General features: G+C 66.6%; 4 protein-coding genes across 29 annotated transcripts; 1 reads left to right on the top strand and 3 right to left on the bottom strand.

The window, feature by feature from the left end:
* Positions 1-104: 104 nt before the first annotated feature.
* Positions 105-8,336, bottom strand: SSRP1 (structure specific recognition protein 1). 3 transcript variants are annotated; one of them, XM_080404482.1, is made up of 17 exons: positions 8,197-8,336; positions 7,517-7,699; positions 6,586-6,771; positions 6,218-6,323; positions 5,387-5,577; positions 5,072-5,302; positions 4,873-4,976; positions 4,611-4,739; positions 4,012-4,233; positions 3,845-3,917; positions 3,214-3,352; positions 3,028-3,073; positions 2,205-2,328; positions 1,621-1,791; positions 1,227-1,318; positions 825-1,017; positions 105-560 (listed from the first exon to the last, which is right to left on the bottom strand). In XM_080404482.1, the coding sequence occupies exons 2-17, from the start codon at positions 7,568-7,570 to the stop codon at positions 492-494; spliced, it is 2,130 nt and encodes a 709-aa protein (XP_080260608.1). In that variant the 5' UTR covers positions 7,571-7,699; positions 8,197-8,336; the 3' UTR covers positions 105-491. The 3 variants fall into 3 exon arrangements, with proteins under 3 accessions (XP_080260608.1, XP_080260610.1, XP_080260609.1); XM_080404484.1 differs by having other exon boundaries at positions 837-1,017; XM_080404483.1 differs by lacking the exon at positions 8,197-8,336 and adding an exon at positions 8,164-8,190.
* Positions 8,283-13,645, top strand: P2RX3 (purinergic receptor P2X 3). 12 transcript variants are annotated; one of them, XM_080404496.1, is made up of 12 exons: positions 8,787-9,157; positions 9,844-9,979; positions 10,071-10,142; positions 10,211-10,277; positions 10,355-10,448; positions 10,539-10,616; positions 10,701-10,842; positions 11,455-11,591; positions 11,667-11,760; positions 11,838-11,903; positions 12,160-12,247; positions 12,444-13,645. In XM_080404496.1, exons 1-12 carry the CDS (start codon positions 9,018-9,020, stop codon positions 12,806-12,808), a joined length of 1,479 nt encoding a protein of 492 aa, XP_080260622.1. In that variant the 5' UTR covers positions 8,787-9,017; the 3' UTR covers positions 12,809-13,645. The 12 variants fall into 12 exon arrangements, with proteins under 12 accessions (XP_080260617.1, XP_080260622.1, XP_080260618.1 ...); XM_080404492.1 differs by having other exon boundaries at positions 12,170-12,247; positions 12,444-12,701; XM_080404494.1 differs by having other exon boundaries at positions 11,455-11,760.
* Positions 13,646-13,998: 353 nt separating this feature from the next.
* PRG2 (proteoglycan 2, pro eosinophil major basic protein) lies at positions 13,999-18,015 on the bottom strand (the record flags this gene model as incomplete). 7 transcript variants are annotated; one of them, XM_080404537.1, is made up of 6 exons in its annotated part: positions 13,999-14,188; positions 14,445-14,556; positions 15,072-15,209; positions 15,304-15,461; positions 15,564-15,635; positions 17,038-18,015. In XM_080404537.1, 5 exons carry the CDS (start codon positions 15,622-15,624, stop codon positions 14,130-14,132), a joined length of 528 nt encoding a protein of 175 aa, XP_080260663.1. In that variant the 3' UTR covers positions 13,999-14,129. The 7 variants fall into 7 exon arrangements, with proteins under 7 accessions (XP_080260663.1, XP_080260664.1, XP_080260665.1 ...); XM_080404538.1 differs by having other exon boundaries at positions 15,304-15,440; XM_080404539.1 differs by having other exon boundaries at positions 15,304-15,425.
* On the bottom strand, positions 16,514-25,917 carry SLC43A3 (solute carrier family 43 member 3). 7 transcript variants are annotated; one of them, XM_080404505.1, is made up of 14 exons: positions 23,185-23,332; positions 22,672-22,887; positions 22,168-22,297; positions 21,593-21,639; positions 21,427-21,503; positions 21,231-21,323; positions 20,884-21,023; positions 20,300-20,470; positions 19,817-19,947; positions 19,623-19,736; positions 19,272-19,458; positions 18,664-18,787; positions 18,022-18,121; positions 16,514-16,647 (listed from the first exon to the last, which is right to left on the bottom strand). In XM_080404505.1, exons 2-13 carry the CDS (start codon positions 22,856-22,858, stop codon positions 18,026-18,028), a joined length of 1,497 nt encoding a protein of 498 aa, XP_080260631.1. In that variant the 5' UTR covers positions 22,859-22,887; positions 23,185-23,332; the 3' UTR covers positions 16,514-16,647; positions 18,022-18,025. The 7 variants fall into 7 exon arrangements, with proteins under 7 accessions (XP_080260631.1, XP_080260629.1, XP_080260628.1 ...); XM_080404503.1 differs by lacking the exons at positions 16,514-16,647; positions 18,022-18,121; positions 23,185-23,332 and adding exons at positions 18,147-18,390; positions 25,799-25,917; XM_080404502.1 differs by lacking the exons at positions 16,514-16,647; positions 18,022-18,121 and adding an exon at positions 18,147-18,390.
* Positions 25,918-25,946: the final 29 nt, after the last annotated feature.

Raw genomic sequence — 25,946 nt, 5'->3', positions numbered from 1 at the left:
CACTGGCACCGGCTCAAGGCGGGGAGCCAGGAACGCGGGGGCAGGAACGGGGAGGACAGCCCTGTGCCCACCCCAGCTCTGCACCCACAAAGACGCCCTCGGTGGGTTTTTTTTTTATTCAATCCACGTTGCCATGTGAACAGACCCAAAATACAAAAAAAAAAAAACCACCAAACCACCCCCCACCCCCAAAAAAAACCCCCACCAAACCACAAGGAAAGAAAAAAGGAAAGGAACCAGAGTATTCAAAAAACAAACTGATGCAAAACTGCGCTGAGGTGGGACCCAGCCCCTCGGGGCCTCCCTCCTCCCCGGGGCCTCGCTCCCCGGCCAGGCACTGAGGGCAGGGGCGGGGGGCCGGGGGCGCTGCACCCGCCGCGGGGGGACATGACCACCGGCTCGAGAGCCCAAGGCCCAGGTGGCTGCCGCGGGGCCGGCCCAGCCGTCCTCTCGCCGATCTGGGATCCAGCCTGGAGCCAGCCGGGACAGGGCTAATCCGAGCCTGACCCAGATTCCTCCGAGCTGGGGGGTGGGCTGGCGACCCCCTCCTCCTCAGAGTCCTGCGGGCAGGGGACAAAGTCAGGGCAGCCTGGGACAAGGTCAGGGCAGCAGCTCCTGTTCCCCGACCTCTCCCACACCCCACAGCAGGGACAGGGTGGCAGCAGTGACTTGGGGACACGTGCAGCACACAGACAGGCTGCCCACACCACCACAGACAAGAGGTACCAGAGGGTCCCGGCCCCTGCAGGGACAGGGCAAGCAGCCCACGTCCACAAGAGAGAAATGGAGCGTACCTGGGGGGAGAGGAGCCGGGAGAGCCTTACCAAGACCCCTACCTCCTTCTTGCTCTCTGCAGAAGAGCTTTCATCACTGGAGACAAATTCCTTGCTCTTGAAGCTCTCATTCATACTCTTGGCAGAGGACTTGGAGGACAAAGACTTGGAGGCGGCGCCTTTCTTCTCCACTTTCCCCTTCATCTGCTTCTCCTGCTTCTTCTTCTTCTTTTTAGACCGCTCCCTGCGCATGTGTTGGGAGGGTGGGAGAGGAGAGGCATTACCCTGCTGACCCCACCAGCCCCCTCCCTGGCACCACAGAGCTGTGGACACTCTTCACACTGCCCCCAGCCCTGGAGAGGCTCAGGCAGCGTGACAGCTGTGGAACAGCCCCAGTTCAGAGGGGCCAAGCCCCGGCAACCCCTGCCAGCCCTCTCTGCTCAGCACACTCACGTCTTGGAGCTCTCTGACTTGCTGCCCCCGCTGTACTCCTTCATGGCCTTCTCGTACTCCCTCCTGGCATCTTCTGCCTTGCGGTCCCATTCCTGCAGCAAGGGCACAAGGTTAGCGGGGCCTTCTCTCCTCCTCCTGCACCACCAGAGCCCACCACCGTCCCCAGCCACACCACGCCCATGCTCCTGCCATGTCCCTCACCACCCTGGATCAAGCCAACACTCATCCACCAGCCCAAAGCCATCACCTCCCCACTGCCACACTCCCCTCCCACCTACAGAGCGCCAGGTTCCCGAGAACAAGCAAGAACCTGCCAGGGCCCCTCCTGTCCAGCCTCCTCGCCCAGCCTCAGCTCTCCCCACCAGCACAGCAATCCAGATGCCCCATCCCTCACCTCCTTCTTCTCCTTGGACATGGCCTTCCAGAGCTCCCCAGCCTTCTTGGACAAGTCTGTGATGCTGATGCCAGGATGCTCTGACTTGATCTTCTCCCGGTTGGCATTCAGCCAGAGCATGTAAGCTGACATAGGCCGCTTGGGAGCATTGGAGTCTTTCCCTTTCTTGCTCTAGAAGGCAGGGAGCAGAGAGAACAAGCGTCAAAGCTTCAAACGGCACCACTTGCTGAAGACTCAGGGCTGCCCCAAGATGAGGGGCCGGGTCTCCACTCTTCTCCATCCCACCAGTAACTCAGTTGTTAGGGACAAGTTCCCCAACACCCAAAAGGACTGTCCAGGGCACACGCAGGGGCACAACACGCCCTTTGGAAGTCTCAACCTGGACTCATCTGCAGGAGGCAGCAAGTCAGGCTTGGAAAACTGACCCAGCTGGGACAGAGCACAGCGAGGTGACAGCACCAGATCAGGCTGCGGCAGAGGGTTGAGGTGAAGTGCAGCTGATGGGCTGCAACCTGCGTCTCCCCACAGGGAGTAGCAACTCACACTCCCTGCTCTCCACAACCCCACCAGCAGCAACATCTCACCTCTAGCTGCTTCTTGCGGGGCTTGCGGTCTTTGACAATCTTGGCCTTCTTGGCCGGCTTCTTCTCATCCCGGTCGCTGTCACCATCACCACTGGAGGAACTGGCCGAGGCGTTGCTGTCAAACCTGCATGGAGGTGCTCAGCTTCAGTGACAGCTCAAGACCCCCACCCCAGAAAGATGAAGCACGAGGTGGGGGAGGGAGAGCAGCCACAAGCAGGCAGCAAGACTTGCCCCCAAACTCTCCCAGCCTCCAGCAACCCGTAATTGAGACTTCCTGAGCTGAAGCTGTTGTTTGTGCTTAACAGCTCTCAGGGGATTCTCCTTCCACGAACACGGCTCATCATTTTCTCACTTCCTGTAAATTTTAGGCACTCACACCACCATGCAGCTCAACTCCACCAAGATCCACCTCCTCCCATTGGGCTCAACCCAGCTCCCGCTAGCACACACAGTGGCTCTTCACGCTGCTGCGGAGACTGCAATTCCCACCCACCTGCTCCCCCAACTCAGGATTTCACGGAGCTGCATCCCATCCTCCTCCCGCTGTTCTCTTTTCCAGCCTGAACAGCCAAGGCCTCATCCAGGCGCCATCTGATCCCCCCAGCCGCCCTTCTCTAACCTTTCCAATTTGTATAATGTCATTATAATTGAGCAAGCCCAGAACTGCACTTACTTCTCAAGATTTTTAAGACCAGGGATTTATAAAGCAATACCGGCTGTGCCTGGAACATTCCCCAGTGCTCATGCAGCCCCACGTGACACCCTCAGACAGCGCCTTCCAAAAGCCCCCTGCTAGACAGACACCTGCCCAGTCTCTACTCACTCTTCAGCCACATCATCATCCTCCTCACCAGGGTTGAAGGACTCATCTGGAAGGAGAGAGCATAGGGGTCAGCTTATAGCAAGGCAAGGATGGACAAGACTTCACCAGAGATGGGGTGAGGAAGCCTGATCACCAAAGACAGTCCCCTCCAGCAGGCCCTCACACCCACCAGGCCTCAGCCTTCACCTGTCTCCTCCCCAGAGCCGTCGCTGCTGTCATTGGCGTTCTCCTCCCGGATCTTGCCCTCCTCCTTCATTCTCTCCAAGTAGGCATCGTGCTGGTCCTCGTCAGAGTCGGCATATTCGTCGTAGCTCTGCTTCATGCCCTGCAGGAGAGACAGCGTGAGGGCTGCGTCCTGTGCTCCCCACACTTGCACACACCCCACTTCTGGAAACCGCAACTCTGGCATGCTCCTGGGCAGGCCCCAGTCGCATGCACAGGGTGGGGAGGACGGGAGGCCTGCCACGTCCCCTCCTTCTACCGATCAGGGCTCTGGAGAGAGGGGCAGAAGAGTTATCTGGGTTAGGGGAGGGGTCCTCTCATAAGTCATGCTGGAGTTACTGGGTTTAGTCGGGGACCACCACAGCCATGCAGAGGAAACCTGCACCAGGAGGAGGAAGAGGAGAAAGAGGAAGGGATATCGCACGGACCTTTTTCCTCTACAAGGGCAAGGAGAGAAAAGAGAGGTGAAAAAAAAAAAGGGGGGGAAAGCAGCAAAATTTTGGAGAGAAAACAGCCCCCCCCACCCTCTCCCCACCCCAGCTGGTGGGCAGTGGTTCCAGCGGGGCGCAGGGAACCAGCCCTGCTCAGCAGGTACCTCCTTGAGGCCTCGGTTCTTGATGTTTAGCTTCTTGGCGTTGACAAAGTCAAATAGCTTCCCATACTCCTCCCTGCAGGACAGGCAGGGGGGTCAGGTATTGGCGGCAGCCAGGGTGCCAGCAGCACTGAGAGCAGCTCGCCCCACACCCCACGCCCCCTGCCCACCTCTCTATGCTGCTGAAGGTGTACTGCGTGCCCTGCTTGGTCTCGATCTCAAAGTCGAAGGAGCGGGTGGTGGTGGTCCCACGGGCAAAGTTGACGAAGGAGATCTCGTCAAAGCGGATGTGCACGGGCGGCTTGTGCACATAGATGAAGCCACGCTCCAGCGGGTACAGAAGCCCTGAGCTGGCCTTGTAGGAGCAGGTGATGCACTGGGCTCCGGAGTGTCTGTGAGGGCAAACATAGCCATCTTACACCCACGGGGAGCAAACGCCCTCCCTGTGCCCACTCCCGCAGTCAGACAGAGGACGTCAGCAGCCCAGAGGAGCCTGGCGACTGCTACCCCAGCACAAGCCACAAATCCCAAAGAGCCCTATTTCCCTGGCCACAGGAACAAGAGAGAAAGAGAGGGGCCAGTCCTGCTGCCAAAGCTGGGGAGGGATCTCAAACAGCTGGCCTCAGGCTACCAAAGCAACAGCTTCCTCTGTCCTAGGGCAGGCAAGGCAGGCTTTGCATCTCTCCCCATCTCCGTGCCCCTTCCTGCAGCAGGAAGATCCCACATTCCGCCATCCACAGCCCCCTCGGCTGGCAGCAGCACGCCTCACCCCTGGAAGTTGCCGGGGACAGTGATCTTGCGATTCACCAGTGCCTTCATGACCCGGCTGACCATCTCGTAGAGGGAGCCCGACATGTTCTTGGTGAGCCGCCCCTCGAAGCGTTTCTCCACCTCCTCCCTGCACAGCCGAAAGAGAGGGCAACGGTGAGAACGGGAACCCATGAGGTTTTGTTACTTCCCTCACAGCTCCCCGAAGCCCCCCATATCCAGGGAGGGGCGCAAGGCAGTGGCCTTGCAGGAGAGGAACTCACTCGTTCATGTTGAGGGTCAGGGAGATGTCCTCATCCTTGGAGAAGAGCAAGATAAGGAAGTGGTAGCGGGTCTGGCCTTGCTTTATCGGGGGGTCCAGGCTGATCTAAAAGAGAAGGGGAGGTGAAGACCTGAAATCCCCTGAAGCCATCACTTGCCACCCTTCCCTGGGGGAGGGAAGGCCCCGCGTTCCCTCCTCACCACAAAGAACATCTGCCGCTGGTCCTTATGCGGAAGCAGGAACAGGCGCAGCACGGTTGTGTAGGGAATCTTGTAGTCAAAGGTCTTGCCGTGAAGGTGCAGGAAGGTGGGGTAGATACGGATGTCATATCGCCCACGAGGCGTCAGACACTGCAGCTCCCGGAAGATGCAGATGGCATCGCCGGTGGCCTGGATCACATCCGCCTTGGAGAGGACATTCTGAGCGAAGGCCTGCAAAGGAAGAGTTATGACCAGTTGAGAGTACCCAGCTACCCACCCCCACCCAACCTGCTGTCCCCGCGGCCAGCCTCTCACCTCCACAGGGTCCACGCCATCCTCCTGGGTGGGCGGCACATAGAAGCGAACCTCCATGAGCGAGACCTCAGCATCATCATTCTGGTGGAACTCCAGTGTCACCTCATTCTTGCCCGTTGTGCACTGGGAGACGTTGCTGAGGGGGATCTCGAACACCGGCTGCTCCCCGATGTCAAAGGAGAGCAACTGCCCTACAGCAGGCAGGAGGGGAGACGCAGCCCGTCACAGCAGGATCGGAACCACCACGCCATGGGGCACGGGTAAGGTCCCCACTGCAAGGCAGACCCATGGGGTCCTCCTAGATCCCATCTCTAGGAACAGCCTTGGTCTTCTCACAAAATCCAGCAACACCTCTCCTCCCCCCTGCCTCCATTCCCATGCTCCCTCCCAAATCTGCAGGCTTTCTCCTTCTGGTTACAGCCCCGGGAGACAGACACTGATCAGAAGTGAACTGAAGGGAACCGTCTGTTCCCATGTTTGCCTGGACTCAGACCAGGGGGGAGCATTCACCAGCTCCCCTGGCTCCTTCACGAACCAGCAGGCTTGGACAGATGTTGGCAACTCCCATGCCAACCCTTCTTTTTCCAAGTGTTCCCTGCCTGCAAAACCTTCCCCTGGATTTGAGGCCTGCAGGTATCTTCTGCTTTCCTGGGATGGCTAACGTCCTCACCATCCCCAAGAATGCCACTAGAAAGCAGGATGTTGCTCAAGGGACCAGCCGGGTGCTGCAGGAACAGCCATGCTGGTGGGAAACTATCCCAGCTCCCCTGCCTCGGGCTGCACCTGCTGCAGCTGTTCCCTTCCCTCAGCAATGGCATTACAACAACTCACCTCCAAACCTCACTGTCCCCCAATTCCAGCCCTTCACACACAGATCCTTCTCCGCCAGCTCCAGGCAATAGTGGGCCTTGAAGAAATCCGAGAGCTTATCGAACTCCTGGACAACAGCAAGAAGGAGGGAACATCCATCAGACACCACCACATACACGCGCTGCCCTGAGCCCATAACCAGGACACAGCCTCCCCAGTGCAAGGGAAGTGGCAAAAAAAATGGGGGTCAGCACTGTTCCCGGGGGGTGGTCAGTGCCGTCAGACTTCCAGGGAGTGCAGCTTGACACAGGACAAGCAAAATCCAGCAACTGAATAGATGCCAGCCAGGGACAAGAACAGGACAGGTACACAGGGACCAGGGGACTCACCGATTCCCGGAAACCATCATATTTGTAGACATGGCCATTCTTGGTGAGCAGCTTGAGGCCGTGACCCAGTGCCACACGCCGCCACACGCCCTCGGCCAGCTCTGAGGCCTGGATGTTGTCCACCTTCCCCGTCTTGCTGTTCTTGAAAATCACGCCCTGGCGGCTCAGCCGCAGCCGCCCGTCATTCTGGCGGGAGAGAGGCAGGTGTGAGGTGGGGGCAGCCCGCCCTGCATGCAGGGGAACAGCCCGACAACACCGACAGGCTCTGGAGCTGGGAACTGCTGGGCACAACAGGCGGCTGTGCATCCCCTCCAGACAAAACCAGGCAACTTTCCCAAGGGCCCGCCGGCTTTAGTCCTCATGCACTCCCTGCCACCCGGATCCAGGATTCAAGTGGCCACAAGACTGTCGCCAGCACCCTCAGTGCCGCTATGTTTCTGCAGCTCCCTTGGGCTTTTGGGGACAATGTCCCAAAAGCCAGAGGGTTACAGGTGACCCAGAAACACTCCACACCACTGCAAACCACCACCCCCCGCCCCATGACCCGCTCCCTGCACCAGAACAGGCTGATGGCCAGCACAGAACCCTCCTGCAGTAGCTAGGGTGGACGCCCACAGCTGGCATCCCTTCTCCCTCCTCCTGGAAACGTTCCCAACCGCAACCTCGCTCGTTCCACAACAGGCTGGCACTTAAAAGCCCCTGTTGATGCTCCAAAATGCTTCAGCCCCGGAAACGAGGCACCTCCGCTTGCTGCTTCCAGGCGAGATCAGCAAAACACCCTCTGCCAGGACGAGGCAGCACAAGACATGCTGGGGCAGGGGGAGCGCCCTGCAGCATTTTGGCTGCAAGAGCAGGTCACAGCACCACGTGCCACCCACCAGGGCCCAGGCAGGTCTCCCCAGGGACTGTCCCCCCACCCCAGCTCACTCACCATGGATCCCTTCACCTCCTGGTAGATCTCGTTGAACTCCAGCGTGTCAGCCATGGCGGCCGGGGCAGGTGGCAGCACCTGGGCTGCGGGAGGGGAAGGAGGCCGAGCGCAGCGAGTCGTTCAGCTCCCGCCCCAGCCTGGCATGCCCCGGGCCAGCGGCAGGTGGGGACGAGGACAGAGCAGCTGTGGGGGCAAGGAGGAGGAGGAGGGTGAGCAGAGCTCAGCGAAGCGGCTGCGGGGGGAAGATGGCTCCTGGGCCTCCCGCAGGGCCAGGCTCTGCACGCACGGCCGCGCCGCACCCCCGAAAGGCCACGCCGGCACCCCCGGGCCGCTCTCCTCGCCCCCCAACGCTGCCCCTCGTGGTGGCACGTGACCCACGCGCGGGGGGCGCCTCGGCCGCCCCCGGGCCCGCGCTCCCCCTCCCCCACCTCTGCCTCGGCCCCGGGCCTCCCCCTGCGCCCCCCGCCCGCGGTCCCTCCAGCCCTGCCCTTCCCCTCCCCAGTGCGCCCCTCCCCCCCGCACCCCAAATCCCCTCCCCGCTGCTCCCAGTCCCCAACCCCCCGACCTCATCCTCACCCCACCGGGGCCCAGCCCCCCCCCCGCCCCCCGCCCCGGTGCGGCCCCGCCGGGCCCGGCCCCCTCCGCACCGCCGCCACTTTTCCCGCCTGCGCAACACGAACCTCACGCGGAGCCTCCCTCCCGCCGCCGCCGCCGCCACCGCCGCCGGCGGAACTCGGCCTCACTTCCGCCATAGAGAGGGGCCGCTCTGGGCGCCGGAGGACCGCGCGGCAACGGCACGGACAGGACCATAGAGCGCCGGGAGGACTACGGCTAGAGAGTACGCGGCGCCCCGCACCCGCTATAGAGGAGGTGGCGAGTGGGGTGGGGCTGCACCAGCTGCTCCCACGGGCCCCCACCGGCCGCGCTGCCTCGCTGGGCACCGTAGAGCGGCGGGAAGCCTCTGGCTCGCAACCGCGACTCCCAGGCTGGGGGCACCCAGGGGGCGGGGGCGCCCCGGCCCCCCGAGATGGGGCACCCCCAAAGGCCCCCGGGGACCTGGGATCCCGCTGCGCCCCCCGACACGGGGCTCCCCCGCCACCGGCACGGCGAGGAGGGCACCCGGCACCGCCCCTCCCCGCCTCCCCCGAGCCGTGCCTCCGCCCCCCGCCCGGCGCCCGCCCTGCCCGCACCAGCCCTCGCTGCCTGTGCCCTGCCGGTACAGTTGCCTGTGCCCTGCTTCCCAGCCCTGTCCTGCCCATAGCACCCGTCGCTGCCGGTGCCCCTGCCTGCCCCCGCCCTGCCTGCACCATCCCTCACCGCCGGTACCGCTGCCTCTGCCCTGCCTCTGCCCTGCCCTGCCTGCCGTGCTCTGCCTGTGCCGTGCCCTGCCCTGCCCTGCCCTGCCTGTGCCCTGCCTGCCCTGCCCTGCCCTGCCTGTGCCCTGCCTGCCCTGCCCTGCCCTGCCTGTGCCCTGCCTGCCCTGCCCTGCCCCGCCCTGCCCATGCCGGCCCCGCGCCCCGGCACCCGCTGGGTGACCAGTTTCTTCTCCTACGAGACCACCAAGTCGGTGGTGGTGAAGAGCTGGGTGGTGGGGGCCATCAACCGCGGCGTGCAGCTCCTCATCCTCGCTTACTTCGTGGGGTGAGACCCCCGGCAGGGCCGCATGCGGTGGTGACAGGCGGGTGGCACCCGGGGGGCAGGGGGCTGCTGCCAGTGACACCCGCGGGGTGACAAGGGGAGGGGGGTGATGATTTGTGGCAGTGGGGGGACAGTGAAGGGACAGCTGGGGGGGGGGGGGGGGCAGGGGGTGGCCAGGTCAGGAGCAGCGGGTGTCAGCACGGGTGACAGGGTGGGTGACAGCATGGGTGAGAGGGCGGAGGAGGGACAGGTGAGAGGGTGACAAGTGTGTCAGTGCCAGGAATGTCAGGTGTGCCAGCATGAGTGACACGATGGGAGAGGCCAGGAGAGCATGCCGGTGCAGGTGACAGGGGGGTGTTGGTGCGGGTGATGCAAGGGGGACAGCCAGCAGAGCATCCTGGTGCAGGTGACAGGGAGGGGACAGTGTCGGTGCGGGTGACACAAGGGGGGCGGAAGTAGCAGCACGGCCACAGCAGGTGACAGAGTGGGGTCTCTGCCCCCGGGTGCTCCCTGGGGGGGTGACAGCAGCCATCAGCAGGTGACAAGCACCTGTCAGAGGGCTGGCAGCCACGCGTGCTGGCAGCCCCGGGTGCCACAGAGCTCCAGCAGCTGGGGGTGGCAAGGGAGGCACAGGCAGGTGCTATGGGGGTGGCCGTCCCCACCGTCACCCTCTGCGGGTGTTGTCCCAGCTGGGTGTTCCTCCATGAGAAAGCCTACCAGGTGCGGGACACTGTCATCGAGTCTTCGGTGGTGACCAAGGTCAAGGGCATCGGGCGCTATGCCGGTCGGGTGCTGGACACGGCCGACTACGTCACCCCCCACCAGGTTCGGGGGCGCCGCCCCACCCCCTCCCCCGCCCCACCTCAGTTTCCCCCGTGGAAGCGAGCAGAGGGTGATGGGGATGCCCCCCTCCCAGGGCACCTCGGTGTTCGTGGTGGTCACCAAGCAGATCCTGACGGAGAACCAGGTGCAGGGCATCTGCCCAGAGGTATGGGGCTGGGGGGGGCGGGGGGGGCACGCTGGGGTGCACCCCCTCCTCTCACGGCTCCCCTGCAGAGCGAAGCCGAGTACCGCTGCACGGCCGACCATGACTGCCGGGGCAAGAACCCCGCCACAGGCAGCGGTGAGGGGGGGGGTCCGGGGGGGGCGGGGGGGGCCGGGAGCCCTGCCTGCTCCCCACACTGACAGGGGGGCCGGCAGGACTGCTCACAGGGCGCTGCGTCCCCTACAACCGGACCCTGCACACCTGTGAGATCCGGGGCTGGTGCCCGCCTGAGGTGGACACCGTGGACGTGTGAGTGTGACGTGGGGTACAGCGGTGCTGGCGCTGGCAGGTGTCCATGCCCCCCCTCCGTGTCCCCATAGACACCCCCTGTTTCCCTAGACCCGTCATGCTGGAGGCCGAAAACTTCACCCTCTTCATCAAGAACAGCATCCGCTTCCCACTCTTTGGTTTTGAGAAGTGAGTGACGGCAGGGACATGGGGACAGGCATGGGGGCCGTGTGTCCCCCTGGCCCAGGTGGCTGATGGCTGTGTTCTCCCCAGGGCCAACCTGCCGCCTCCTGGCAGTGGGGGGCAGCTGGGACGGTGCCGGTTCCACCCTGAGCGGCAGCCCCTCTGCCCCATCCTGCGGCTGGGGGACGTGGTGCGCCTCGCCGGGCAGGACTTCCCCACGCTGGCCGCCACCGTGAGCCAGGGGACACGGGGACATGGCAGGCGGGCTGTGGGGGCGCGGGGATCTGAGGCAGGGGGTGTGGGATGGGGGGGCACAGGGACACAGGACACGGACCTTGAGGACACAGGGATGTGGGACATGGGGACACAGAGAGGCACGGGATGTGGGGATGTGAGATGTGGGACATGGGGACATGGGGATGTGCTATGTGAGGGCAAGGGGACACGGGGACAGAGTCACGGGGAGTGGGGATGCAGGGATGTGAGATGTGAGATGGGGGGACATGGGAATGTGAGATGTGGAGCATGGGGATGGGAGATGTGGGGGTGCAGGGCCGTGGGCCATGGGGACACAGAGGCACGGGGCGTGGGGATGGGAGATGTGGGTCATGGGGACACGGGGATGTGGGATGTGGAGGCACAGGACTGTGGGACGTGGGGACCTGAGACATGGGATCTGGGGACATGGCAACACAGGGATGTGAGACAGGGGACATGGGGATGTGGGCCATGGGGACATTGATACAGGGCACAGGGACGCAGGGACATGGGATAGAGGGCACAGGGATGTGGGGACATGGGGACAGGGGGCCGCAGCATGTGGCTCACCTGCCGGCGGGGGCAGGGGGGAGTGCTGGGCATCAAGATCGGGTGGGTGTGTGACCTGGACCGTGCCTGGGAGCACTGCCTGCCCCGCTACTCCTTCACCCGCCTGGATGGCCTCGCCCGCCCCCCGGCCCCTGCCACCGGCTACAACTTCAGGTACAGCACATGCCACTGCATGGGGACACGTGTGACACGCATGCGCAGCCCAGCACAGCCCCCTGTCCCGCGCAGGCACGCCCGGTACTACCGCTGGCAGGATGGCACCGAGCGCCGCACGCTCACCAAGGCCTTCGGCATCCGCTTTGACGTCCTGGTGTACGGCAATGTACGTGTGGGGCACAGCCCCCGTGGGGGCCACGGTGGGGGGACGCCTCCCCGTGACAGGGGTCTCTGCACCCGCAGGCTGGGAAGTTTGGTATCATCCCCACCCTCATCAACACGGTGGCAGCTTTCACCTCCATCAGCGTGGTGAGTGGTGGCTGTTCCCGGCCCCTCCTGTGGCGGCACCTCCCGGGGGGCTGGGGGGCCCCGCGCACCCCGCAGCAGTGGGGCAGGGGGGGCGGCGGTGCCCCGTGGTGACTGGGAGGGGGGTGGAGGAAAACCCCACAGCCCGTGGGGCACGGGGACACAGCAAAGCCCCGGGGTGACAGCTGCCTGGCTCTGCGGGGGCTGTGGGGGTGTCAGGGGGGTGTCCCGCTGTGTGGGCCCCCCCAAGCCAACGCAGCCCCCCCCAGGGCACGGTGCTGTGCGACATCATCCTGCTCAACTTCCTGAAGGGAGCCGAGCACTACAAGGCCCGCAAGTTCGAGGAGGTCAGCCGTGGGGCCGGGGCTGCCGTGGGGCCGGGGGGCAGCAGGTTCCCCTCCGTGAGGGTGTTGGATGGGGCCCCTCGGGGGGATGTATGGGGGTGACCGGTGGGGGGCACGTGCAAGCACAGCCCCTGAGTCCCCCCCCGGTGCCCTGGCTATGGGGCAGGAACTAAGCCGGTGGCCATCCACTGCCCCACAGGTGCCAGCAGCCGGTGTGCCCATGCCCCCCACCACCCCCACGGAGTGTCCCCCTGGGGCGCTGGGGCTCTGCAGCCGGGACAAGCAGTCCACCGACTCGGGGGCCTTCTCCCTCGGCCTCTAGCCCTGGGCGCTGTGGGGCAGCCCCCCACCTGCCCCCCACTGCAGGGCACCCCTGTCTGCACCCGGCCGGAGGGGGCCCCGCCATGCTCCCCTCCAGCCCCCCCACGGCTGGCACCCCCTTTCCCAGGCTGTCGGTGGGACCAGGCACAGGGGACGTGGGACGGCGGGAGTGAGGCTGGTGGCCATGGGACAGAGGTGGCAGTGGGGACAATGTTGGGGCCATGGCGGTGGCAGCAGGGGTAGAGGGGACCGGGCACCGGGTGGCACTGGGGTAGCAGAGGGACAGCGGGGGCATGAAGGGTTAGAGGGGCAGGATGGGGGTGAGGGACAAGTGGTGGCCTCAGAGGTGGCAGAGGGACATGGGGGATGTTGGGGGATGACACAGGGGATGTGGGGAGCATGGGGTGACACTGGGGGTGGCAGCGGGACACAGGGCTCCAGGGACGTCCCACAGGGGCCACCCAGGTGGGCACTGGGGCTGGGGTGCTCAGGGTGTGCAGACAGGGGACAGCCCTCGGGTATCACCCTGCTGTGCCTGTGCACCCAGCGCCACCGTGGGAATCTGGCCCCCTGCCACAGCCTCCTCACCTGCACCGGGGCCTTTGCCTGCAGCCACACTCCTACTGTGCTGTCCCAGCATCCCCAGTGTCCATCATTGGGTGCCCCAGCCCTGTCCCACTGTCCCCAGTGCTCCCGCGCATGCCCCAGCCCTGTCCCAGCACCCCCAGTGCCCCGCCCCAGGCGTCCCAGCCCTGTTCCAGGGTGCCCCAGCCCCATTACCCCGCCCCCCCGCCCCGGCCCAGGTGCCCCTCAGCAGGTGCCACCCCGCATCCCCCTGGTCCCCACTGCTGCCACATCTATGGCCAAGGGGGCTCGGGGGGGCGTCTGGGCTGTGTGCTGCTTCCCGGGGCAGTGGGTGCTGCTGGGTGCCAGAAGCGACCCCCACCTCCCCAGAAGATGGGTGCTGGGGACACGTGGGCTCAGCCCCCTCGGTGCACCCCACTTCTGTGACCCCTCCCAGCACCTCCCCACTCCCAGCCAGCTGGACCCCCCACCCCAATAAACCTTTGGCTCACAGCACCCACCCGTCCGCAGGCTGGGGGGGGGGGGGGGGGGGGTTACGGGGGGACCCGGGGGGGTGGGCTGGGGTGCAGGGGTGGGGGGAAGGGGAGGGCAGGACGATGCAGCCGATTGCTGGGGGCAGGGGGGGGGGTGCATGGGCCTGGTGGCAGGGTGCCACCACAGCCCCTGGGGAGGGAGGGCCCTGTGACGCCCATCGCCACACAGGGGCCATGCACAATGGAGGGGACACACCTGTCCCCAACCCCTCCACACACACTGTGCAACCCAGGGGGCTTCCCACCACCCCAGCACCCACACCAGGGGCCACCCAGGACACAGACCCCCAGCCAGAGCCCATGCACAGGGACAGGTGCTGCAAGCTGATGGTCTATTGAGATCCAGGGTGAGGGGTGCAGCCCCCCTCCCCCCCCCGCAGGGCCAGTGGCGGGGTGGCAGCAGGGGCTGTCCAGGGCTGGGAAGCATGGCAGGGCGGCTGAGCCCCTCAGTACTCGCAGATGTAGGGCAGCCTCTTATTGCATCTCACGCTTCTCCAGAGCCCATCTGCGGGGTGAGGGGGAGAAGGGGGGGGGTCAGCCTCGGCACCCAGCAGCACCCCCAGGCCTTGCCCCAGGGACCAGCCCCCAGCCCCCCAGGGACCCGACTCTCACCCCCCGGTACCAGCCTCCACAAAGTGCCACATCCCAGCCCCCTACCCCACGAGGTCCCCGTGCGCCCTCCCCCACACACCCACGAGCAGAGGCTCCCAGCACAGCCCCCCCAGGCCCTGGGTGCCCCCCGTGCCCCTCACCCCACTGACCCTGGGAGGAGAGGGTGGTGCAGCGGCTGACCAAGCACTGCGGGTGGCCAAACTGCCACTGTGAGTAGTTCCAGGGGCTGCCATCTGTCCAGCTGTAGTGCAGCTTGCCAGCCTGCGCGGGGGGGGCATGGCCGTGGGCACCCCTGGCACCGGCCATGGGGCACCCCGGGGGGCAGGCTGGGAGCACCCAGGGATGGGCACTGGGGACACCGGGACAGGGCTGGGACGCCCAGTGATGGGCACTAGGGACAGAGTTGGGGCAGCCAGGGTGGGCACGGGGGACAAAGAACAGGGCTGGAACACCCAGTGATGGGCACTAGGGACAGGGCTGGAGCACCCAGGATGGGCACTGGGGACACTGGGGCAGGGCTGGGACACCCAGGGTGGGGACAAGGGACAGAGGACAGGGCTGGGACACCTAGGGATGGGCGCTGGGGACACTGGGACAGGGCTGGGACACCCAGGGTGGAGACAGAGGCAGGGCTGGGACACCCAGTGATGGGCACTGAGGACAGGGCTAGGGCACCCAGGGATGGGCACTGGGGATACCAGGGCAGGGCTGGTGCCCTGGGGCCAGGCAGGGTGCCACAAGGCCAGGGTGGGCCGTGGGCGTGGGTTGTCCCTTACCAGACGCTGGGTGATGGCCCCGATCCAGAGCTGCGAGGTGCCAGCAATGTGGCACCGTGCCTGCCTCTGCAGGAAGGTGTTGATGTGGTGGCTGTGGATGGAGGCCAGGTTCCCTCTGTAGCACTGGATGCAGGTTTGCTGCGGTGGGGGGACACACACCGGTTACGGGGACACCGGGGTGGCACACGGTGCCCTCCACCCCAAACCACCCCCCCACCCATCCCTGGCCCACCTGAGCGCTGTCAAAGGCCTGGTGGCGTGCAACAAAGATGTAGCGGAAGCTGGTGGCACCCAGCGTGTTGGGGACATGGAGCGCCCGTGTCTCACTCTCCAATGGGCACTGGGTGTCCTGCCCTGGCACCACCAGTCCTACCTTGGGGCTGGCACCAGCTGGGGACACCAGCAGGCATCAGCCCCAGCAGAGGGGTCGCGGGGGCACAAGGGGTGTCCCCACGGTGTCCCCGTGGGGTGGGCAGCCTAGCGGGCACTTACCAGGGTGGCGGGCAGAGGCCGAGCTCAGCAGGGCCAGGGTGAGGAGCAGGCAGGGCAGCATGGTGGGGCTGGGGGCACCAGCACCCTCAGTACCCTTGAGAGGGGCCATGACCGTAGTCAACCCAGTGCCCCCCTGCCATCCCGGGGACACCCCCATGTCCCCAGTGCCCCTCTGCCACCCCCATGTGCCTTGTGCCCCGCTGCAACCCCCAGTGTCACCCTATCTTCCCCATATCCCCTGTGCCACCCCCCCATGCTTCAGTGTCCCTCTGCCACCCCAAGTGCCATTCCCAGTGCCACCGCACCCTCATGACAGCTCCAGTGCCACCCCCACAACCCCAGCACTCTCATGCCACTCCATGTCCCCCGTGTCCCTCTGCCACCCCATGTCCCTCACCCCCATCCTGCCCTTCTGCCCCACCATGCCCCCAGTGTCCCTCCACCATCTCCAGTGCCACCCCGTGCCCCATCCCCTCTGCCCCTGCCATCACCCCCCAGACCCTGCACCTCCCATGTACCTGGCTCCCCGCTGTCATCTCTGAGACCCCCCATGTCCACCAAGCACCCTGTGCCACCTCACCCCCCACCATGTCCCCGTGGCACCCCAAAGCCACCCATGCCAGCCTCAGGGACACCCCCCTGCGGCTGGGAGCTGAGCCCACCCTGCTGCCCCCATCCCCGCTCCTTACCTGGGACTTGGGAGCTCTCTGCCTGCTGTCACACTTATAAGGGTGACAGGGCCACGTGTCCCTGACCGCAGCCTTGCGCCACCCGGGGCCCCAGCCCCACTGCAGCCCCCACTCACCAGCCCCTGGGCACATGGGGGAACCCTGGGGCGCCCTGCCTGGCCACAGCACGGGGTGCGTTTGGTCCAGGTGAGGGTGCTGCTGTGGGGGTGCACAGGGCATGGCGATGGGGGCTGGGGGGGTCAGGGGAGGGGCTGGGAGGTGTCAAGCCATGAGCTCTGCAGGGCTGGGTCAGGGGGTGCCTGGGGGTGTCAGGCCGGGGGGGGCTGTGGGAAAACAGCCAGGCCGGACCCTGGGGGCTGCAGCCGTTGGGGAAGGAAGTGGCCCTTGGGCAAGAGCTGCAAGGCGGGAGATGGTATCAGCACCCCAGCCCCGCAGTGTCCCCCCAGGACTTGCTGCACCCAACTGCCCCACAACCCCCACCTCTGGGCCCTGCCTCCCGCAAATATCCACAGCCCCCACCCATGTGTCCCACGCACCCCCCTGCAGCCCCCACCCTTGTGACCCCAGGCATGGCAGTGGGGAACCAGCGACATGGGGGGCATTGGGGGTGGCAGAGGGGCACTGAGGGACAAGGGGTGGCGCAGGGGACATGGGGAGGATGGAGTGACACTAGGGTGGCAGCAGGGCACAAGGCACAGGGATTGTGGCAGGGGGGCACTGGGGACATGGGGTCTCCCCAGGGTGCCCAAGGGTGCTGGTGCCCCCAGCCCCTGCTCCAGGGCTGGTGGCAGGTGGCAGAGGGACGCCTCCCACTGCCAGCCCCCTGCCACCCCAGAGGGCCCCTGTGGGTACAGCTGAGGGGGACCACCCCTTCTGCTACACAGTGGTGACCAAGCTCCACACCTACATGGGCGCCCATGCGAGGGGGGCATGGGGTGCTGGCAGGTGCCAACCAGGAGCTGCTGAACCTGCCCTGCACCCACACCCATTGCATGCTCCGGATTGGGGCCGTCACCAGGGGTAGGGTGAGGGGCTGGGGGCTGGTTATGGGGTGCTGGGGCTGGTGTTGGGCTGGCCAGGGGGTGCTGCAGCTGGGGGCTGGCGGGGGGAATGAGCAGCAGGGCTGGGTCTAGATTTGGGTGTAGGGTGCTGGGTGACAGGGCTGGTTTTTTGGGGTGAAGGGCTGGATATTGGGTGCTGGGGCTGGTTTTGGGGGTGAGGGACTGGGAATGGGGTGCTGGGTGCCAGGTGCTGGGGCTGGTTTTGGGAGGCGAGGAGCTGGGTGCTGGGGCTGGTTTTGGGGTGCAAGGGTCTGGGGCTGGTTTTTGGGGGCAAGGGTCTGGGCATGGGGCATTGGGTGCCAGGTGGTGGGACTGTTTCTGGGGGGCAAGGGGCTGGGTATGGGGTGCTGGGGCTGGTTTTTGGGGGCGAAGGTGCTGGGGCAGCGCTGTGGGAGGGGGCAGCAGGGGCTGTAGTGGGAGGATGCCAGCCCCTGGAAGTGGGTGCCCACCCAGCCCTGCCGCCTCTTCATTACCCGCACCACCCACCGTGAGGGCACCCACACCCCCACCCACCGTGCCACATCACCCAGGCTCTGGGGGCACTGGGCCACCCCACGGCTCTGATACTGGCCCCTGGGCCCGGACGGGCTCTGGAGAGGCAAGTTCTGCTTCCAGCTGCCCACTTCCTCTGCCAGTACTGGGGGCACCCAGGGGTGCTGCCGTGCCTCCCCCAGTTCCTGAGGACCCACAGCAGCCCCTGTCCCTTACCCAGCTAAGAGGCTGTGTTCCTGTGTGCCGAGGGTCCTGGGAGGGAGTGGGGTGCCCAACCCCATAGCAGACACTGGAGAAGCCCTAGTGGCTGGGGGTGCTGGGACGGAACAGCACAGTGAGCAGAGGGGTCATCAATATTTATTCCCCCCACCCCAAACACGCCCCATCCCACTGGCACAGCACCCTGCATGTGGATGCTGTGTGTGGAGCTCAGTGGGGCATCTCGGTGGGGGTCTCGGCGCCTGGGGGTGCTGCGAGGGGGGTGCCAGCAGCCCCCAGCTCCTTGGCTCGCCGCCGGCACTCACGGGCCACCACCACGGGACTGACAAAGGCCACCAGCACCACAGCGATGAGCCCCAAGTTCACCTGGGAGGGGACCGTCAGGGCATGGGGCCAGCCCCACAGCCCCCCCCCAGCTCCCCTCTGCTAGGCACAAGACCCCCATTCCCCAAGAGGCAGGACCCCCATCCCGCTGTGGGGCACAACCCCCATCCCTCCCCAGGGCAGGACATGTTCCCCCATGGGGCAGGACCCCCATCCCTCCGCAGGGCAGGATGCATTCCCCCATGGGGCAGGACCCCATTGCTCCCAGGGGCAGCCGTGGGGCGGCCATGGGGCAGCTGTGGGGCAGACACTTACATAGAAGGGGTCTCCGTGGAGCGGCCCACGCACGAGAGCAATGCAGGGGTACTGCAGCAGGGCCACCAGCGCCGACAGTGCCATGGCCAGCCCGTACAGCTTCCCAAAGTGCTGCGGGGGGAACCTGCCCGGCCGGCCACCGTGTCACTGCTGCGTCCTGACACCCCTGCCCCACCGTCCCCACCATGACCCTGCCACCACCACCTTGTCCCTTGCCACCTCCTGACACTGCCACCATCCCCTGCCACCCCACTTGGCCCTACCACCGTCCCCTGCCATCCCAATGATGACCCTGCCACCATCCCCTGCCAACCTGTCCCCTCAACCCTAATCCCTACCACCCACACACAGTCCCCTGCCACCACCCCCTGCCACCCTGACCCAACTACCCTAACCCCACTGCCCTGCCCCCTGCCACACTGACCCCACCACCCTGTCCCCTGCTACCATCCCCTGCCATCCCTGCCTAGTTCCCTGCCACACTGAGTCCTGCCACCACCACTGTAACCCCACTGCCCTGTCCCCTGCCACCCTGACCCCTGCCACTGCCACCCTGACCGCTCCGCCCCGTGCCCCGCCAGCAGGGCAGCGGGGGCCGCAGGACTCACGCAATGGCCAGGAAGGCGGCGTTGCCCCCATAGAGGAAGGAGCGGCTGAGGACCTGAAGCATGAAGGTGGCAAACTGGACAGGCAGCACCGGCACCGCCGCGCAGATGGAGAAGAGCACACACTGCACCACTGTCACCACCAGTGACAGCACGGAGGCCCGCAGGTCAGCCAGTGCGCCCAAGGCTCCTGTGGGCACAGCAAGGTCAGGGCATGGGATCCAAGCACCGCGGGATCTGGTCATGGCAGCGGTGGTACCCAGCCACGACCCCAGGGCACAGGGGGGACGTTGGTGGCATGGACGCACCCCAGGGACCCGTGGGGCCGGGGCAGGGGGTGCTGGGGCTGGTTACCCTCAGGGCGGGGGGTCTTGCCCCGCTTGTGTCGGTCAAGAATGAGGCCGTTCCATGGGGCACAGAGCACCCCGCAGAGCTGGGTGAAGGCGAAGGCGTTGGTGTAGGTGCTCACTGCGGGGAGACAACGTCAGGGCGGGGGCAGCACCCCACCACATTGTCCCCCTGTCCCCACCGCAGCAGCCGGGCCCTACCCAGTTGGCGGTCTCCTCTGGCCAGGTGATTGAGGAGGGGGTTGAAGGTACCAATGAAGAGGTAATGGCGCAGCTGCATGACGGAGAGCCAGGCCACGTGCCAAGCGAAGAGCTTCGAGCATACGCAGGCCCTGAAGGACACCCCGGGGGGGTCCCTGCCGCCTGCGCCCCAGGGCATCAGGGAGGGGCAGGGTGGGGCACGGCCCCCGGCCCCGCCCCATCGGGCCCCACCCCCAGGCCCACCCGCTACCCCCCGCGCCCCCCTGCGTGGCCACGCCCACCCCTCGACCTCACCCATGCACCGGCTGGGGCCACACCTCCTTCATCTGCATAACCACGCCCACACCCCGACCATCCACAAGTAGCCACGTCCAGCCGGAGGCCACACCCTTTAAATTTACACGGTCACGCCCACTCCCCGGGCCTCGCCCCCCTTTATCTGCATAGCCCCCGCCCACTGTTCGCCCGGGTGACCACGCCCACCTCGCACACGTGCCAGACACCAACATGGCCCCGCCCCCCGAGATCAGCCGCCCCGCCCCCGCACCTCGGGGGGCGCTGCCCTCCAGCGGGGTCTCCTCGGGGCCGGCCACCTCCGGCCGGCGCTTCTCCTCGTAGGTTCGGTACGACTTGGAGTGCCCCGGGCACCGCAGCCTGCCGCAGCGCCCACCCGTCACCCACGGGATGGGACCCCCACCCACAAGGGGGGAAGCCCCCACCCAAGGGACAAGCATTGCCAACACCCAGGGACAGGACCCACTGACACCCATGGGACGGGACCCACCAGCACCCACCCCCCACGGGACAGGCATGGCCAGCACCCATGGGGATGGCACCCACCAGCATCCACGGGGGCAACCCATCGGCACCCACAAGGGAGGGACCCACAGATACCCATGGGATGGGACCCACCAGAACCCACCGCCCATGGGACAGGCATTGGCAACACCCACGAGATGGGACCCACCAGCACCCACGGGGGGACACCCACCACCCACCCATGAGATGGGATCCACCACCCACAGGACAGGCACCCCCGCCCTGCGGGGCGCAGGCAGGGCCCCTACCCGTAGTTGTAGCCGGGGGGCAGCGGGTATGGGATGCGGGTGCAGGGCATGAGGAAGAGGGTGCGCAGCAGGTGCCAGGCGCTGCAGGCCGCCATGAAGAGGAACATGGCTTTCAGGGACAGCCCATGCCCATACAGCACCTGGGGATAGTGACAGGCTGCCACCAGGACACGTCGGCCACCTGCCACCATCCCAGCCCCCTGTCCCCACATGTGGCCCCAGCTGTGACCCAGCTGTGCCAGCTCTGTCCCCAGCTGTCCCCGCAGTGACCATGGCGGGCCCCTGGGGACATCCAGCACCACCACCCCGGGCACTCACTGCCACATCACCCCCCACCCCATGCCCACCTTGACAATGAGGAAGGTGGCGGACGAGGAGTCAAAAGCCCCGTTATACAGGGTGATGATGATGGAGCGGTACTTCCCAAAGAGGTTGCCCACCTGGCATGGAGAGACACCCCCCGCCGGCACTGTCAGGACCCCCCCAGCACCGGGCAGGGTGCCCCGGCCAAAGGGTGGGGGTCAGGGTGCCGGGGAAACTCACCTGCATGTTGGTGAGAATGAGGAGGATGCCACCCACCGACAGCATGGACATGGCTGGGAAGAGCAGCACCGCCAGCTCTGGGAACGCAGGGGTCAGCAGGGACAATGGGGGGTCCCTGCCGGGTCCTCCCCCGGGGCTGGGGCCCCTCACGCCCATAGGGTCTCACCTGGGGTGGAGAAGGCGACGAGCAGGGTCCCACCGGTGTAGAGGGTGCTGAGGCATGGAGACAGAAGTGATATGTAGGGAGGGGGTCCTGAGGGGCAGCTGGCACCCCTGCACCCTGGCGCTGCTCTGCATCGGCACCCAGCACCCCAATATCTCGTGGAGGTCCCAGCACAACTAGGCACCCTGGGACCAAGGGACAAGGGGATGCAGGAGGTCCCTGTGGTTACAGGGGTGCTGCGAGGAGACCTGAAGGTGTATGGGGGGCTGCAGGCAACAGGGGGGCATGGGACACACTGGGGACAGTTGGTGGCATTGTGGGAGAGGTGCCAGGGTGGGCTGTGCACCTCCAGTGCCCCAAAGCCAGCGCCCCGGGCTGGCACGGGTGCCCCCGCTGGGCTGACATGGGTGCTCCCCCCGCAGGCAGGGCCCTGCCTGCCCCACCCTGCCTGGCTGCCCCGATAACCACCCCGCTCTAGAGCGTCCCCTCCCAGCACCCTAAAAACAGCCCCTCGACCCCCCGGCACCCACGGGCGCCCCAGCCCCGCCTGCCAGCACTGCCCCCCCGCACCCACTCACATGGCGATGAGGCGGGCGGTGGCGGTGCCAAAGCGGTCAAAGATGAAGCCCATGGGGAAGGTCATGAAGTTGTTCATGAAGGAGCCGATGGTGAAGACGAGGGAGAACTGCTCATCCTGCTCGCCGCAGCCTGCGGGGTGGCCATCAGCGGGGACACAGCGACAGCGGGGACACGGGCATGCAGACAACAGGGATGTGGCGACAGCAGGACATGGGGACAGGGACAGTGCGGACATGGGACAGCACAAGACATCAGGACAGTGGGGACAGCAGGGACATGAGGTGCTACAGTGGACAGGAAAAACAGGGACCTGAGGCACCAGGACAGTGGGGACATGGGACACCACTGGGCACCGGGCAGGGAGGACACATGCCACTTCAGGCCACCGGCACCACACAGACATGAGCCACTGGTACCCCAGGACACAAGCAGTTGGGGGACACAAGGCAGGGTGACAGCGGGACCAGGGCCACCACAGGGACAGCGGTGGCCAGAGACCCTACCAGTCTGCGAGGTCTGGTTGTGGCTGGTGTTGGTGGGCTGGCATAGGTCCCTGAAGTAGTTCAGATCCTTGAGGACAAAGACGAGGGAGGCCCAGCCGAAGATGACACCGCAGAAGACCCCGCACTCCAGCAGCCCTGAGAGGAGGGTCCCCAGGCGCTTGGCCAGCCCCGCGCCCCCCCCCGCCATGTCACCGGCCTGGGGGATCCGTGCTGCACCTGGAGGGTGACAGACCGGGGTGTCACACCCATCCTGGCACCCACGCGCTGACACCCCCACACACCCAGCCAGCGTCCAGCACGCGGGGCTTGGCAGCACGTGGGGGCACATGGCCACTGGGCAAAGGCCGCCATGGTCCCAGCTCTGCCCCTTGTCCCCAGCCGCTGGCACCGGTCCCCTGCACACGCCAGGGCACAGGCAAGGACCCTGCTGGCGGCCGGAGCTTTGCACACACACGCTCACACGCATGCACGTGTGCTGGCACCCCCTGCGCCCAGGCACGCGCCCCCACCCACCTGCACAAGGCTGGGCCCTCCTGCCGTCGCCGCCACCGCCGCGGAGTTTGGACCCTGGCACAGGGTGCCCGGGTCGCACACCGGCACCGCGCACACCCCCACCGGCACAGCCCCCCCACTAATCTCCCAGGAGCACCCACGGGCCCCCCCCCGGGGCTGCTGGCACCTGATAGCAGCTCGGTGTCCCCGCCGCGCCGGGACCCCCCCGCAAGGCTCCCTATCGCCCCGCGCCAGCCCGTCCCGGGGACCGGCTGCTTCCCGGGGCAGGCCTGGCACAGCTCCGCGGCACCGGCATGCCGCCAGGCACCCCGCTGCGTGGGCTGGGGGTACACCAGCACCCCCGGGCACCTGGCACGGCCGCTGGGAACCTGGCACGCCACGGCGGGGGCCCTGGCACCCGCCCTGGGAGCCTGGCCTGCTCCCTGGGGACACTGGCACGCTGCCGGGCATGTCGACACACCCCCTGCAGACACCGACACACCCCCCCGGGGGCCCCAGCACGCTGACGGGGACACCCACGCGTCCCTTGGGGGACACCAGCACATCCTTGGGACCCTGTGTCCCACTGCCCTGGGGACCCTGGCATGCTGCTGGTGACCGTGACATGTTCTCTGGGGACACTCTTCCCCTCCACCAAGGACTCCATCGCCACCCTGGGGACGCTGGCACACTGCTGGTGGCCCACCACCCTCCTGGGGGGCCATCATGGCCAGGGGACACCTTGTCTGTCCCTGCCCACCCACTGGGACCTCCCGTCCCTCAGTGTCATGGGTGCGACCCACAGCCAGGTGCCACTGACGCCACGTCCCCGTCAGCCAGGTGCCACCAGCGCCACATCCCCCTCACCTGCATCCCCCCACCCCACTCACCCACCCACTTTCTGCACCCGCCACGCCAGGCCCCCAGTCACCGTGTCCCCGTGTCACCGTCCCAAGGCCTGTGCAGCTGCAGCCGGTGTAATGGCCGCTAATGAGGCCTCATTACAGCAGCCGAGCAGCTAAAGATTAACCGGGCACCGGGGGCAGGTGGTGCCGACCCGCCGGGCCGGGGGGGGGCTGTGCTATCTTTAGCCGCCCCGCGGGGGCCGGTGGGAGCCAGGGGACATCACCCTCCCGGCGCTGCTGTGGCACCCCACTGCACGGCAAGCAGCTGCCACGGGCACCCCAAGGTGCCACGTCACGAGTGTCACTGCCTGTGGCACCCTGAGACACACAGTGATGGGTGTCACTGCCACAGGCGCCCCAAGACACCCAGTCATGGGTATCAGTTGCCACTCAACCGTACTGGGAAGCCCCAGCCATGCTGGTCTCCCCAAGCCGTACCGGTGTGCCCCAGCCATGCTGGTGAGCCCCCTATGGGGGAGCAGGAGGTTCGGGGCCCTTGGCACCGGTGACTCCAGTCCCTCCAGCCACATTGGCCCTGCCGTGTCCCCCCAGCTCACCCTGAACTGTGACAGAGGTGCAGGTGGGGACAGGGGACGCCCCCCTGCCCAGTCCCCCTAGCAGCAAGGGCGTCCTGCCCGCTTGGGCCTCGCTCCAGCTCCTCCAGCCTCTTTCACTGTAATTATTAATTGTAACAAAGGCCGGTTCTTCCCTGCGGGGACTGTCCGGTCCCCAGGCGGCCAGCTCGTGGCTTCTCCAGAAGCTGCTATGGGGCTGGGCTGGGGGTGCCCTGTGGGTCCCCTCCCCATGCCGCTGCCCTCCCGTGCAGAGCGTGAGGTGCCCTTGCCGTGAGCATTGCCAGCGCCCCACAGAGCAGGGGTAGGGGCAGTGGTGTGGGGCAGGCAGGCGGCGGCGGCAGCCCTGGCTGTGGGGACTTTGCCCGTGCACGTGTGGTGGGGGGACACGTGTGGCAGGGGGGACACACGTGCCCCTGGGGGTGGGCAGCCATAGGGCATATCTGTGCCAGCGCTCATAGCCCGCCCCATGCTGTGGTGGCACCAGGGCAAGGCCCTAGGGTGCTGGGGGTGAGTGTGGGACACACAGGGGCAGAGGGACAAGCAGGGGGCAGGGGGCATCCCCCTGGGCACAGCCCTGCCCCACGGTCCCGGGGCCCACACAGCTCCGCGGCCAGGCCTGCCACACATACCCCAGCCCCCCCCCCATCAGCCCCCATCACGTGCGCTCAGCCCCCCAGCTCATGGCCCCCAGCCCTGTGACCCCCATGGCCCACAGCCCCCACAGCCCCCATGGACCGCAGCCCCCACGGCCCCCAGAGCCCCCCAGCTCATGGCCCCCAGCTCCATGGCCACCCCACCACCTCAATCCACACGCCCACCCCACTCCCAGCCCCCCAGCCTCCATGGTCCCCACAGCCCCATGGCCCCCGGCCTCACAGCCCCATGGCTCTCCCGCTTATGGCCCCCAGCCCCCCAGCCCCCATGGCCCCCCAGCTCATAGCCCCCAGCTCCCCCATCCCATCCCCACGGGCCCCAGCTCCTCCCACCCCAGCCCCACGGCCCCTACGCCCCCCCCCAGCCCCCAGCTCACGGCCCCCAGCCCCGCTTCCCATCCCCACGGCCCCCAGATCCCCCTCCCATCCCCACGGCCCGGGACCATCCGGGCCCCCGCGCTCCCCCGCGGCTCCTCCCGCCGCCCCCCCGGGTGCTGCTCACCGCGGCCCGGTGAGCGGGCGGCCCCCCCGCAGCTGCCGGCCCGGCCCGGTGGGGCCCGGCGGGGCCCGGTGCCGCCGGTGCTGCCCGCCCCTCCCCGGCAGCGGGCGGAGCGGAGCGGCCCGGCCCAGCCCCGCCTCCCGGGCGCGGC

Source organism: Falco punctatus (assembly GCF_963210335.1).
Source record: "Falco punctatus genome assembly, chromosome: 10".
NCBI lineage: Eukaryota > Metazoa > Chordata > Aves > Falconiformes > Falconidae > Falco > Falco punctatus.
This window is presented reverse-complemented; position numbering and strand designations above follow the sequence as displayed.